Genomic DNA, 12,581 nt, shown 5'->3' with positions numbered 1-12,581 from the left:
TGCTGAAAATCGAAGACGATGGCCTTTGTCGTCTCATGGAGAAGACATCGTCGTGTTCACGGAGAAATAAAAGAGAAGACGAAGAAAGAGAAATAAAAAAAAATAAAGAGAGAAAAAAAAAATTATATTTGATTGTATGCTGACATATGTGTGTTTAAAACCCTTCTAAAGATCAGTGTCTAAAATGCTCAATTAAGGATCGGTTATCTAAATTTATTTACTTTTGATTTAATTAAATGAGTGATTTTCCTTAAAAACCCTATTAAGAAACTGGGATAATCATGGTCGGTTCTTACCAACTTTCCGTTTAATTTTGCGCCAAACAAAAATGTTTCCTTCGCTTGCGTTAGCGACGGCACCAATGCCCTTGACGATTATCTCTGCCACAAGACGGTCCCAAGTCACGCAACTTAACGCAAAGAAAACCAAACCGGAGAAGAAGCGGGCAACGACGACGACGTCGACGAGCGGTTTCTCCGGAGGAACAGCGAAGGAGCTGACGTGGCAATGCATAGAAGGCTGTGGAGCTTGCTGTAAGCTCGCAAAGGACTTCGCTTTCGCCACACCTGACGACGACCCCGATGACGTTGAGGTCTGTTTGTTTACACACACCACTTGTTCGACGAAAGTCCTCTGTTCATTGCTTTTGAAAGTTGAGATGTTATGCTTTTAATCTGTAGCTGTATCGAAGCATGATTGGTGATGATGGGTGGTGTATAAACTACGACAAAGCTACATGCAAGTGCTCCATTTATGCTGGTAGTTTTTTTAGCAAATCATTTGTGTTTTTCTCTCTGATTTGGAGAGTGAAACAATGCTCAATATTTGTAACGCTTCCTGTGTACAAATCGGCCATATTTCTGCCGGGTTGAGCCAGAGGTTTTCAAGACTCTCTACGGGATCGAAGAAAAGAAATTCAGCAAGGAAACTTGCAGGTAACCAGACATCAATGTTTCTCTTTGGTTGGCCTTATCATTTTCCCTTGCAAGAACTTATTACTCTCTTTCACAAGCTCCTACACTGACAGTGCTGAAGCTTACTCAACTTTTTATCTGAATATTATAAGAATCTTTTAGGTTCAGTTGCTAAGATAAATGTGAGAAGAAACTGATTATTGTCATTTTTTACGTTTCAGCTGCTGCATTGATACCATTAAGACGATACATGGCTCAGATTCCAAAGAACTAGATAATTTCTTATCAGAAAACATAATTTTTGAAAGCCTCTTGTTTACTAGAAACCTCGATGATGGTTCTTATTTCAATGGCTCCTCCTTCCCAGTTCCTGCTCCTTCATACAGAAAAACCTCTCAGAAGATTGATTATGGATTCAAGCCTGGAGGTAACAGTATTTCTGCTACACTCCATAAATTTTGTTTTCCAAGAACCTCTAAATAAGAAACTCCCATTGGAGCACAAAAATGTTGGTGTCTCTTAACTTGATCTCTTAAGTAATATTTAATACTTAAAAATCATTAAGAAACCCAAAATGGGTTTTTTGGTTAATGATGCTCTTAGCATTCATCTCGGATCATCCTGTCTTGTTTAAAGAAAAAGTGATGGGTTTTGTTGTTCACGTGGTTCCTTTTAAATATTAGTATAACGTTTTTCTTGTAGTCTGAGGAGTTATATATTAATTTGGATGCGATTATTTATATAATTATTAAACACATATAACTTTTGTTTTGTTTTTGTGTGATGGGAATATGGTGAAAATTGAGATCGAAGCAAAGATAAGTACTTAACATTATAGATTCCATTGTGTGTAAGCCTCTTCTTTACTCAACAATTTATTAAAGTTCCAACAACTCAAATTCAAATCTTTGCCTTTTATATTCTTTGGTAACGTGATGTATGTATATATTCGGCTTTTTAATAAAACCATAATTACCAAGCATATATTAGCAATGTAGTGTATGGCAATGCAAATTCGATTTTAAAATACATGATGTTAATATCTTAATGTTTTTACATGAACAAACGAACAAGCTCACATTTGAATATCCATGATATTATGGATGTTTTGAGTATTTACAAGTATACTAGTTGTTCCGACACACAGATGCTACACGTGACAAGAATAATATTTACATTATTAAAAAAAGACTAGCAGCCTAGCACACACTGGTGTAAACAAAAAAAATACAGTTGAAATTAAAGTTTCTTTTAAAACACGTTAATAAATCAAATATCCAAGATCCAAAGATCATGCAAAAGAATCAACTCAAGAATTCTAAATATCATAGAGAGATAACAAAGATCCAACAATATATTATTATCATCATCGATGACCCTAAAAACTGAAGAACAAATCTTGAAGTAGTACTTGTTGCTTGTTTTATCTCTTGTCTTACATTGTTTGATAGAGATATACGAAGATTCCAAACTAATAAATGGTTTACTAGTTTAAAGATCAATGATCCTGAAGAAACCACAAATCAACATGATGTTTTGATTTTTTTACTGTATCCAATAATATCTGAAACCCTCATCTGTTTTACATGACCGAAACTACGGTGGTAACATCGTTTTCTTGCGGCGGAGGAAGATTCAGATCTATCACACAGCGGCGGAGCTCCGGGAATTGTCTCTTTTCCGGCTTCGTTTCTTCAACTGCAAAAACTGGTTTCTTCAGCACAATCTTCCTTGAGTCTCTCGAGAGCATCATCAAACACATGGCTAAATCATGTTCCTGAGAACCATCGGAGACAGAACTCGCAGGTTCGGGAGAGCTAATATGACTCGTCATCTTCTTACTCCTTTTCTTCTTCTTCTTGTTCTTGGAAACCGCTGTCCTGCTCCGTTTACGAACCGGGTCTACGGATTCAGGTTCGGTGTCGCTGTTGTAAACGATGGATGACTCAGGATCTTGACTGAAGACCCGGAAACTTTTCCTCGGGTTCTCTCGCAACCCGTAGACCAGAGTTTTACCTTCTGAAGAAGACGAAGACGAATACACCGAGTCGCTGAGTTTCTTCCGAGTTGGCGTGTGTGATGAGACCAAGTGGGACTTCATGTGACCTCCAAGTGCTCTGCCATTACAGAAACTCTTGGAACAGAGCTTGCATTTGTGCTTCTGCATTTTCCAAATGAAACAAGAACAGAACTAAAGACTTTATGTTTCTCTGTCCTTTAGAGAGAGAGAGAGAGAGTAGGTAACAAGCATTCTACTCTTTTGGTCCATACGATAACTACTACTAATGATACGTAAAGATAAACTTTATTTATTTAGTTTTAGTAGAACAATTTAGAGAAAACTATACTATTTTTAATTCGACTGACAACGATGACCACTACCGAGTATAGAATCTCGAATTAATCCTAAAGATTGGAATTTTTAATGATAAGTTCTGTGTATATTGTGATTGGAATTATACATGTTCTTGCAAGAGAATCAGCTAAATTTTGTTTATTAAAAATGTAAAATCGTTTAAAAGAGAGACGAAAGGAGACACGAAAGAGCAAAAAGAAAGTTGTTGCTTTGCCTTTTATTGACTAGGCACTTCTCCAATGCATAGATGAGTTTAGAAGCTTAATAAAGGTAAATGATGTACAAAAAAACAATTTTTTAAAAAAAAAAACTTGACAAGAAAACGATTATTGATTGAAAAATCGTTTGCCAATATACCGAGAGATTATTGATTGTACTCATTGCTCTTATTTCGAATGAGAGAAAAAAAAAACAAAGCAACTTTCAGCTTTGTGATGTGTTCAAGTATATGATTAGGGTCTCAATATTTTGAAATTCGAACTAGGATTGGATTTTTTTTTTGGTAATCACTAGGATTGGATTTTGTTTTATGACTGCAGGTTTTATTTGAACGGTCATATAACTGCAGTTTCATGTTTCTACAAACTTGACACATTCAGTTCGATCAGACCGCCCCTGAAATTTTGGGAACCTGTTGCTGTTTCTTTGTAAAATTTTTTTTTTTACAAATTTGGAGTTCTAAATATTTTTTTTAGGAACCTATTTGTATGTAATTTTTTTCAAAAAATTTGGGTGTATGTTACAAATGTTTCACCTATACCTATGGTCTGCCCTGGGTTCGATCAAAATTTTGTTATCAATTACATTTTCTGTTTTATTCTTTAAATTTCCAAGCCAAACAAATGTTCATTCATGTGTTCATTTGAGTGAACATCCAAAAATTGAAACAATCACATTTATATGGAATAGTTATACTCCTCTGTTTCATAAAATTTAAGATAATGATAGAAATACATTTATGTTTTTATTAATTACATCTATTTAACTAATAATATTTAAGATAAATAAAGTTATTTTGAAGATCAATGCATTTTGTAATTTCTGTTAAGGTTAAAGTAAATATAAATTACATTGAAACTCTAAAATGTTACTATTTGTGTAATAAAAAGAAAAAGTCAAAATAAATTGCTTTGTGAAACACATCGAATACTTCCTCTGTTTTTTGTTTACATGATGTTCTATGAGTTTCACACAAATTAAGGCATCTAATAAAATATCTCTAATACCCTTCTCCATCAATTCATTATCATCTCTGGTGACACACATTTCATTTTGAAAGAATAATAGTATAAGGGTCAATAAACTCATATGTCATTATACTTCGTATTGTTTGGGAACGTCAACTATATTGAAACAAAACAAATATTCTAAAACGTCATTTAAAAGAAAATGGAGAGAGTATTAAACATTTATAGACTAGTTGAATGAAAAGGTAGATAAGTAAAAGAGAAATTAGACTCAATATACATAAAAAAAAAACACAAATTCACAAACTAACTAAAATAGTCTCTCTCTCTCCTCATTTCTCTTTCTATCTCTCTTTATCTTCTTACTAAAAATCTAATTTCCCATTGTTTTTTGGTTATTTCACAAATAATCCCTAAATAAAGGTCGTGTTTAAAAAAAAGTATATAAGTAAAGGTACAATCCATGTCTAGATAATGAAATATCTAGTATTTATTTGTCAACAATGAGACATCTCAGGAAACCAAAAAAAAATTGAGAAATTTGGCTAAAATGTAGTAAATGGGAGACATACATTATCGCTGGCTGGATATAAATTTCTGGAATATCGGTCTACATTCACCTTATTCGTTGCTACTTTTCAAAATTTTAAAAACAAAGTTTATTTTTATCTTTTTGGTAAAAAAGTATATTTTATTTATTCTGTTAGGTTCCTACTTTCTTTGTGGTTGCAGTTTCTGTCGCCAGCTGCATTCGTAGCTTTGTAGTGGTAGTTTTATAACACTAATACAGAACCATTCATGTTTCTGTCTTGACACTAAAGAAACATAACACCTTTTTTAATGGGCACCAAGTAACTTCCTTATTTATTACAGAAATATCCCTGATCCATCTTTTAAAATCACGTTTCTGCATGTTTACCCTTACCTGACTTTCAGAGTTAAATAATCATTTATCCACTGACGGTCGACACCATAATAAAGATGAAGAGTTTTGTTTAATGTTTAGATTTTTAACTTAACTGGAGCAACTTTCTTTTAAAGAAAAGACAGAGGGAAAAGATTTCATTATGTTTTTTTTTGGACAAATGATTTCATTATGTTATCCGAACAAAAACATGAGATGAATGGTTTTTGGTAAATCGGGTCTCGTTGGCCATATAAATGTGGGGCATGTGGCATACCCTTAGGCGCTTTAAGCCTTTAAGCTTCTGGTGGAGAAATGTGGTCCTAGTGGGCCGATCATACATAAAATGAACTCAATTTAACAAAAGGTACTTACGTTTTCTTTTGAAATCTTTAGTTCCACTCATGCATTTCCTTTTAATCCCAGTGAAAAAAGCTAGACAAATGTGAGAGATATATCTTTGATAGGATATTAAATGAAGAAAAAGCCAATGTCATATTTGTTAATATTCTCTAACCTTTATGTACAGAAGCAATCCACCGTATTAATCAATACAATTTGCTGAGACTAGAACTACTCCCGGACTCACCCAACCGGGGAAACAAAACCTCTTTGTCAATCAAAATTTGAAGATGGGATGTGATCTTCACAAAGGAGACCCATAGAAACGGTGCACAACAGAAGGCATATCCGAAAATCGACAATGCTCTAACAACACCATCAGGATAAGAGGGAAAAGCCATCACAAGGAGCGTCCCGAGAATGCCAAGCCACGGTGTCAAAACATGGAGCACTGGAAGCAAGAAAGCATTGATGGGAATGGAGGAGAAAGCAAAAGAACCGGTCAGGTAGAGTGACCAACCCATGAGCGGGTGGATGGTCTGTGGGATGATGAAGGAGGGTATAATGTATGCTGACAGGATCAAGAGGAGTGCAACCATCTTGAAAGCTGTTAGATTCTTGTCAGAACGTCGGTGCCATAGCTTGGACATGCTGGAACGCGTTAGACGCGTGACTAGTATGATTCCTAGGTAGAACACTGCTTGGATTAGGACCCAAGGCATCTCCGCTGAGTAACTGCAATGCAAGAGGAGTGTGAGAAATTTATAAACTTAGACGTGGCTCCATAATATATTAAATATAGCCTTTTTTAATTTATAACAAAGCGATATGGAGATTATGAAGACTAGTATGGGTTTCGGTATGTGCAATGAAATATACCTTATGGTGTAGCAGCGTTGGTGGTGCCATGATATACCTAAAGGAAGAACAGGCCATGACCACCAGTACCATGGCTTTAACCAGACTGCTCCAGGGAATGTGATTACACTGTTTGGTCCACACGGTACGTTCCATCTGAGTTTAAGGTCTAATAATAATCCACAAAGATTAGCAAAATGTTCCTGAACTTTGGGGTTATTGAAATGGAGAGAGAATAGAGATCACTTACAATAGTAAGTGGCGTCCATTTGATACCCCAAAGGAAGCCTAAAATGTCCGATGAGCACGGTGCTGCGGTTATTAGGAGGACGAAACAGAGGCTGATTAAGTAAATCAGAGAAGTAACTAACAAGAAAGCCTTGATCAGCTCCATCAGGATTATCTCTTTTTACTTCAAGCTCACGAATCATGTCTCTGAAGACCTCCATTGATGGCTGCAACACAAAGAGGCCAGTGTGGAAGATGCAAGGGTTGATGAAGACAGCACAAAATGAGCCGCATTGGAAGAGCTCGTCGGTGCTCTTGAGGAATAGATTGTCGGCATCGAGCATAACAACACGGTCGTAGTTTGAGAGAGACCAAGCGTAGAGCTTGTTCAGACTAAGTTTGAATCTATTGTCGAAGTTGGTTTGTTTCTTGTATGGATTCTCCAGATTCTCTACTCTCACTACTTTTGCTCCGTCCAGTTCTTCCCTACATAAGAGCATGTTCATTGTTCAGTGGTAACTTGGTAAGATCTCAAGAAGGTATTAAAAAGATAATAAGAAAATGAAAAAGAATGTTACAAAAAAAGAAAGAATTAAAAAGAAAAAAAAAAGAGGTGGGAGAAACTTTTTGGACTAAAATGAGAACTCATGACACGTTTTAAGAGATTCTTGTACCATTTGTCAAAGTGTAATTAGTTTCATTTTCTTAAAAACAACTGAAATTTATTTAATTACAAAATGCTTTGAAATACAATATTTTATATTTTAGAAATCTCTTTGAGATACTAAGCATTGAGGGTGTTCTCCCCCATTAGTGAACTGTATTAATTAAGAATCTATTGTTCGAGAATTGTATTTGTTTTTGTAAACCCTCGAGAACTGTATTAGAGCACCTCCAACCATAAATATGCTAATTTGAGATTCTTATTAATAAAGTATTAGTATTTTTAATCTAAATTAATTATTTATTTAAAATTAAACTTATAAAGAACAATTGACCGGTGACATGATAAATAAGTGGGTGTAATGTCTTTCATACGGTTCTTGCTGAGGTTTGTTTTAGAACTTTTTTGATTTCTCTTTCCTATTTTGTTTTTAAATATTTTATGTCAGAGAACTCTATTTACAAACCTCCGTCGGAGATGCTTTTAGTTTCTTGTAGTTGAATGTTTTTTAAATATTATGTATTAAGCAAGAAATGTATTTTTAATTAATTTGACACTTTTCCCTTTTCAGAAAAGGAAAACCAACAATTTTTTTTTAAAAGGACCGAAACTATGAGTTACTAAAATAAGGTATTTGACAGCCCCATTTACTTTTTTATAATATCTTTTCTTATCTCTTAAAAATTAAAATTATCAACAAGTCCACTATTGTTTATCATATAGTTTATTTCCACTTTACCTGGGAAAATTGTTTTTAGGCAAAAAAAATAGTAACTATTGTCTATTAGACTAATTTCTATTTCGTATCATTTTTGCTTTTAGTGCTTTTTAGTATTTTTGAAATAAATTAAATAAATAGTTTTACAAACAAAAAAAAATTGGAAAAATAGTAACTACTAATAAAATACTTATAGAACTTAGTGGTATTTTTTCCTGTTCTAAAAAATGTTTAAATCATAATTTCAGATTCTGTTCTACATAAAGTAGAATTGACATTCTACGTACGAAGTAGAAAATGAAATCCATTTTTTTCATTGAATCTAATATGTTTATAATATGTGATCTACGTAAATAATAGTACTTTAAAAATATTTAGAATACACATTCAGCGCTTAACTTATCACTCTTAAATTTGTAGAAATCGAAATTTACATATTACAATAAATCTAAAACCTATAGTAATCGAAATCTACACATTATTATAAATCTAAAAACCTGTAGAAAACAATTTCTACAGATTTACTGTAAATCTAAAACCTGTAGAAATCAAAATCTACATATTACTATAAATCTAAAAACTTGTAAAAACCGAGTTCTACAGATTTAGTGTATTCTATGGATAAGAATAACCAGTTCCGAAAATATGAGAATAAAATATTTGGAAATATTCAGTTTCCATATATGAAAAAATTATTTTTTCAGAAAAATATGGAAAGAAAATAATCATTTTATGTGGATTTTAACATTTTCTTTTATTTTAATTACTTTAATTATTTATTATATTTTAATATTTAACAATAATTTTGTTAATTTTAATTTCGAACTTATAATTGAAATTAAGGACATTATTGCAATTTTAAAAATAATTAACATAATGAAACATAAATTATATGAAGATTAGTCTAACACGACATAGTTACAATTTTTTTGGCTTAAAAACAATTTTATCAAGAAAAAAACATTAAACTTGCACCTAACCCGTGTAAGTTTTGCATAAGAAATCAAAAGGGTGATACGCATAGGATGCAGTATGGTAGACAAAAACGGAATTGATCATTACTCCCTCTGTTTAAAAAGTGTCATCCGAAAGATTTTGCAGCACATTAAAAAAAATTCTTTCTAATTAATACACTAATACATTGAGTTTAAAAATAAATATTTATTTAAAATTTTGTATTGAAAACACAAAACGACAGTTCTTTTAAACAAAAAATAAAACTCTAAAACAACATTTTCAAGAAATGGAAGGAGTAAAACTTTAAAAGTTAGCTTTCTATGTTTGAAGGAAACCATTTAATTATCGCTAAGAGAATTGTATATCAACCCCTGTTAGGAACTACGTATCCACTAGTCAGACGGTAATTTCGGACCTAGCGAATTATCGAAAAATCGGAGAATACTCGGGGATTATGTGAGACCTAGTTTTAAATACAATTTAATATATTTATAATATATTTAGCTAATTTTAAACATGATGATACAAGTTCTTAGACATAATTATATAATTTTTTATATATAATTTTAAACAGTCTCTTTTTGATTCGTAAATGGTGGGTTTGGTACGAAAAAAATCCCTAAATGTAGTATGTATGTGTTTGTTTTGGGTTTGATAGCTAATTATAATTATTTAGTAATGAATAATTACACAAAATCTGTCAATAGTGAGTAAAAAATAATCAACCGTGTTTTAACTTACACGGACGGAAAAAAATAAAAAAATAAAAAAATAAAAACTTAGGTGGTCAACGCGGGATTAGGCGATCAACGCGGAAATTAGACGGTCTTACGTGGGTCAACGCCTGACTACACCAATTTAGGATAATCGCCGCAGTCAACCTCGGAACAGCGCGGCCCTCTAGGCAGCTGCGTTTTCGAATAGGGATATCAACAATAGGTAGAGCCTAGAGATAAAAACGAATAAAATAGACAAGAAAGCTTATAAAGGTCGTGGAAACACGTCTGCTATTAAGACTGTCTTGTTCGGATATTTTCAGTTTTATTTTATGTTTTCAAAAGAGCCAAGGCGTCCTAAGCATAATCTTAATTGTTATTATGCCGTCTTTGTTGCTTCTAAGCTAAAAATACTTATAATTACTAATTTTTGAAAATATTAGAATTTTTTTCAGGCTGTTACCCGCACACTGCTCTTCCATGTTCTCCTCTATTTAGATATTAACAATTTGACTTTTAACATTTTTGTAATTTATACAAGGTTGGGAATTTTATGATATTACTTAATTAAAAGTTAAAAAAAATGTTTTAAACCAATTAAAACGGAAGTGTTTCGGGGGTGAAAAGAATAAGAAGATGAGAAGACACTTACAGGTTGTGAATCCAGTTGAGTGGAACGTCGAGGGAGGCGATAACGACGATATCAGCGTTAACATGGTGACCTTTGAGCGATCTGATCAAGACACGTGTCGCAACGTAAAACTCGTAGTCCCTTGGAGTTCCCATGTACATCATCGTCGCATATGCGTTCTTGTGCTCCGGCCGCCGCGTCTGTAAACCTCGCTCCATCACCATGGTCATCGCGTTTGCGTTTTCAGCTTCCAGCGGCTGAAACAGCTGATCGCGATACCCTGACGTCTCGATGATCAAAAGAGACAGAACCCAACACGAGAACACCATAGCTCTCTGCAAATCCATGCTTAGTACTCTCTAAACACCAGCCAAGAAGGAAGAAACTAACAACTTTGAGAACTGTGTGTTTGTGGGGATTTTCAACTTTAAGGTTTTGGGTTTTGTTTCTCTCTTTTTGAGAGAGGCTAACGTCACTCATATACTTATAAAGGGTAAGCAATTATATACAAACACATGTACTAGTTAGGCTTAGGCATATTTCCCGGATCCTAAGATCCGAACCGATGCCCATCCGAAAAATTCGGTTTTGCATCGGCGGATATAAAGAAATACCCGACTAGATATGATTTTGTTTAAGCTTCTGGTACTGGATCGGATCGGGTATTATTACCCAGTATCCGAACAAGTATCCGATTGTATCTGATATACTTATGCAATTACGTAAATTCGGCCTCTTTTCTCCTTTTCATTGATATAAGATATTTTGATGTTTCTTAATCATTTTTTACAACTCTTGTTTTAATGCATCTTTTTGAGCAACTTTCTTATGCATCTTTTTGTTTGTTTCATTATAAAACTTTGGGAAAATTGGCAATATAGAATAACTAAACTAAAGTATTGTCCCCTTAGAATAAAATCAACTTTTGTCACTTTTGGACATTCACTACCCTTTTTGTATATAAAAATTCATATCAATTTTTTTAGAATGCAAAAAAATCTGGAAAAATAGTGTATTTGATGTAGATAAGCAACTGTATATAAGAAAAATATATTTGGATTCAAAAAATGTTTGATTAGTAATTTCAAAAATGAGGTAAAAGTGTTAGAAAATCAGATCTACCATCTACGGAGGTTTAGAATATATAATCTAACAAAGACATAGTGATCTACCAACCGTAGAATGCGCAATACACCGAAAACATTAACAACTACTACAGAAGAATATAAAATCCTCATTCCCTCTATGTTCTACATAACTGGTAGATTTGATGCGCTACAAAAATTAATTAATCTACTAAGGTAGGAAATGCATTATTCATATTGTCTTTTTGTCTACATTGGTGATATACAATATTCTACCAGACCTTCTAATTTCTAAACAGATAGAATGCAAATTCTACCTAATAAAATTACAAAATCCGAAAATTTAGCCAAAAACGGTTAGGAAATATTCAGTAAATCTTTTAATTTTTTTTTATTTCCTTTTTTAATTTTTTTTCCCTAAAATCTAGTCTTCTTCTTCAACATAGCACGATTTCTGAAGTTAAACATGGAAATTCTTCTTCATTTTTTAGTTCTTCCAAACTTTTGTCATTTCAAAAATATGAAGATTAACATCTATGCTTCATGTGGTTTGTGGAAATCGTCGATGAACAATGGATGGGGATTTCTTGTTGATGAAGAAAAAAGAGGCAGGTTACTTACTTTGGACACAGGTTCAAGCTTTGAAAACCCAAAGGTTATGGTGTGTGAAGACTTTGGAATTGATGTAAACATGGTCAATATAGAGCTGAGTTATTTACCTTCCGATTTGATCAGTAGCATCTACTCACCACCTGTTATCATCACCAATGATCGGCAAGTTAGAAATTTTCTTACATATGTAAAGAACAAAGCTTCGACGCAGTTTTGTGTGAGTACTCAAGCCCCTAACATAGCGGAAGAAGGTATTGAGTCGCCTAACAGAGAGGAAGAGCCTATGGATTCTGACGACTCAAGTGATATGGAGTCTGACGATGCAGCTGATATGGATTCAGAAGAAGATGTTGAGTTACCTGACAGTGAAGATGACAAAAAGTGTGACAAAGAGAAGATCAATGAAGAT

The 12,581-nt window shown here is 33.4% G+C and overlaps 3 protein-coding genes across 3 annotated transcripts; 1 reads left to right on the top strand and 2 right to left on the bottom strand.

The window, feature by feature from the left end:
* The first annotated feature begins 216 nt into the window (after nt 1–216).
* On the top strand, nt 217–2,189 carry LOC106320294. The gene is made up of 4 exons (XM_013758657.1): nt 217–592; nt 681–759; nt 878–935; nt 1,136–2,189. Exons 1-4 carry the CDS (start codon nt 329–331, stop codon nt 1,395–1,397), a joined length of 663 nt encoding a protein of 220 aa, XP_013614111.1. The 5' UTR covers nt 217–328; the 3' UTR covers nt 1,398–2,189.
* Nucleotides 2,190–2,311: 122 nt separating this feature from the next.
* On the bottom strand, nt 2,312–3,178 carry LOC106320296 (zinc finger protein ZAT9-like). Its single transcript, XM_013758658.1, has one exon. The coding sequence runs from the start codon at nt 3,079–3,081 to the stop codon at nt 2,497–2,499; it is 585 nt and encodes a 194-aa protein (XP_013614112.1). The 5' UTR covers nt 3,082–3,178; the 3' UTR covers nt 2,312–2,496.
* A 2,731-nt stretch (nt 3,179–5,909) lies between these two features.
* Nucleotides 5,910–10,940, bottom strand: LOC106320300 (putative glucuronosyltransferase PGSIP7). Its single transcript, XM_013758663.1, has 4 exons — nt 10,497–10,940; nt 6,812–7,275; nt 6,583–6,730; nt 5,910–6,438 (listed from the first exon to the last, which is right to left on the bottom strand). The coding sequence occupies exons 1-4, from the start codon at nt 10,820–10,822 to the stop codon at nt 5,910–5,912; spliced, it is 1,467 nt and encodes a 488-aa protein (XP_013614117.1). The 5' UTR covers nt 10,823–10,940.
* Nucleotides 10,941–12,581: the final 1,641 nt, after the last annotated feature.

Source organism: Brassica oleracea, unplaced genomic scaffold (assembly GCF_000695525.1).
Source record: "Brassica oleracea var. oleracea cultivar TO1000 unplaced genomic scaffold, BOL UnpScaffold00875, whole genome shotgun sequence".
NCBI classification, from domain to species: Eukaryota; Viridiplantae; Streptophyta; class Magnoliopsida; order Brassicales; family Brassicaceae; genus Brassica; species Brassica oleracea.
This window is presented reverse-complemented; position numbering and strand designations above follow the sequence as displayed.

What these genes read in the sequence shown, in the direction of transcription:
- LOC106320294 (XM_013758657.1), top strand. Translation starts at nt 329, where the DNA reads ATGTTTCCTTCGCTTGCGTTAGCGACGGCACCAATGCCCTTGACGATT. An exon ending in ACGACCCCGATGACGTTGAG is followed by an intron (nt 593 to 680) that starts GTCTGTTTGTTT and finishes TTTAATCTGTAG; the next exon opens with CTGTATCGAAGCATGATTGG. An exon ending in CAAGTGCTCCATTTATGCTG is followed by an intron (nt 760 to 877) that starts GTAGTTTTTTTA and finishes GGGTTGAGCCAG; the next exon opens with AGGTTTTCAAGACTCTCTAC.
- LOC106320296 (XM_013758658.1), bottom strand. Translation starts at nt 3,081, where the DNA reads ATGCAGAAGCACAAATGCAAGCTCTGTTCCAAGAGTTTCTGTAATGGC.
- LOC106320300 (XM_013758663.1), bottom strand. Translation starts at nt 10,822, where the DNA reads ATGGATTTGCAGAGAGCTATGGTGTTCTCGTGTTGGGTTCTGTCTCTT. An exon ending in CTCAACTGGATTCACAACCT is followed by an intron (nt 7,276 to 10,496) that starts GTAAGTGTCTTC and finishes GCTCTTATGTAG; the next exon opens with GGAAGAACTGGACGGAGCAA. An exon ending in AATGGACGCCACTTACTATT is followed by an intron (nt 6,731 to 6,811) that starts GTAAGTGATCTC and finishes GATTATTATTAG; the next exon opens with ACCTTAAACTCAGATGGAAC.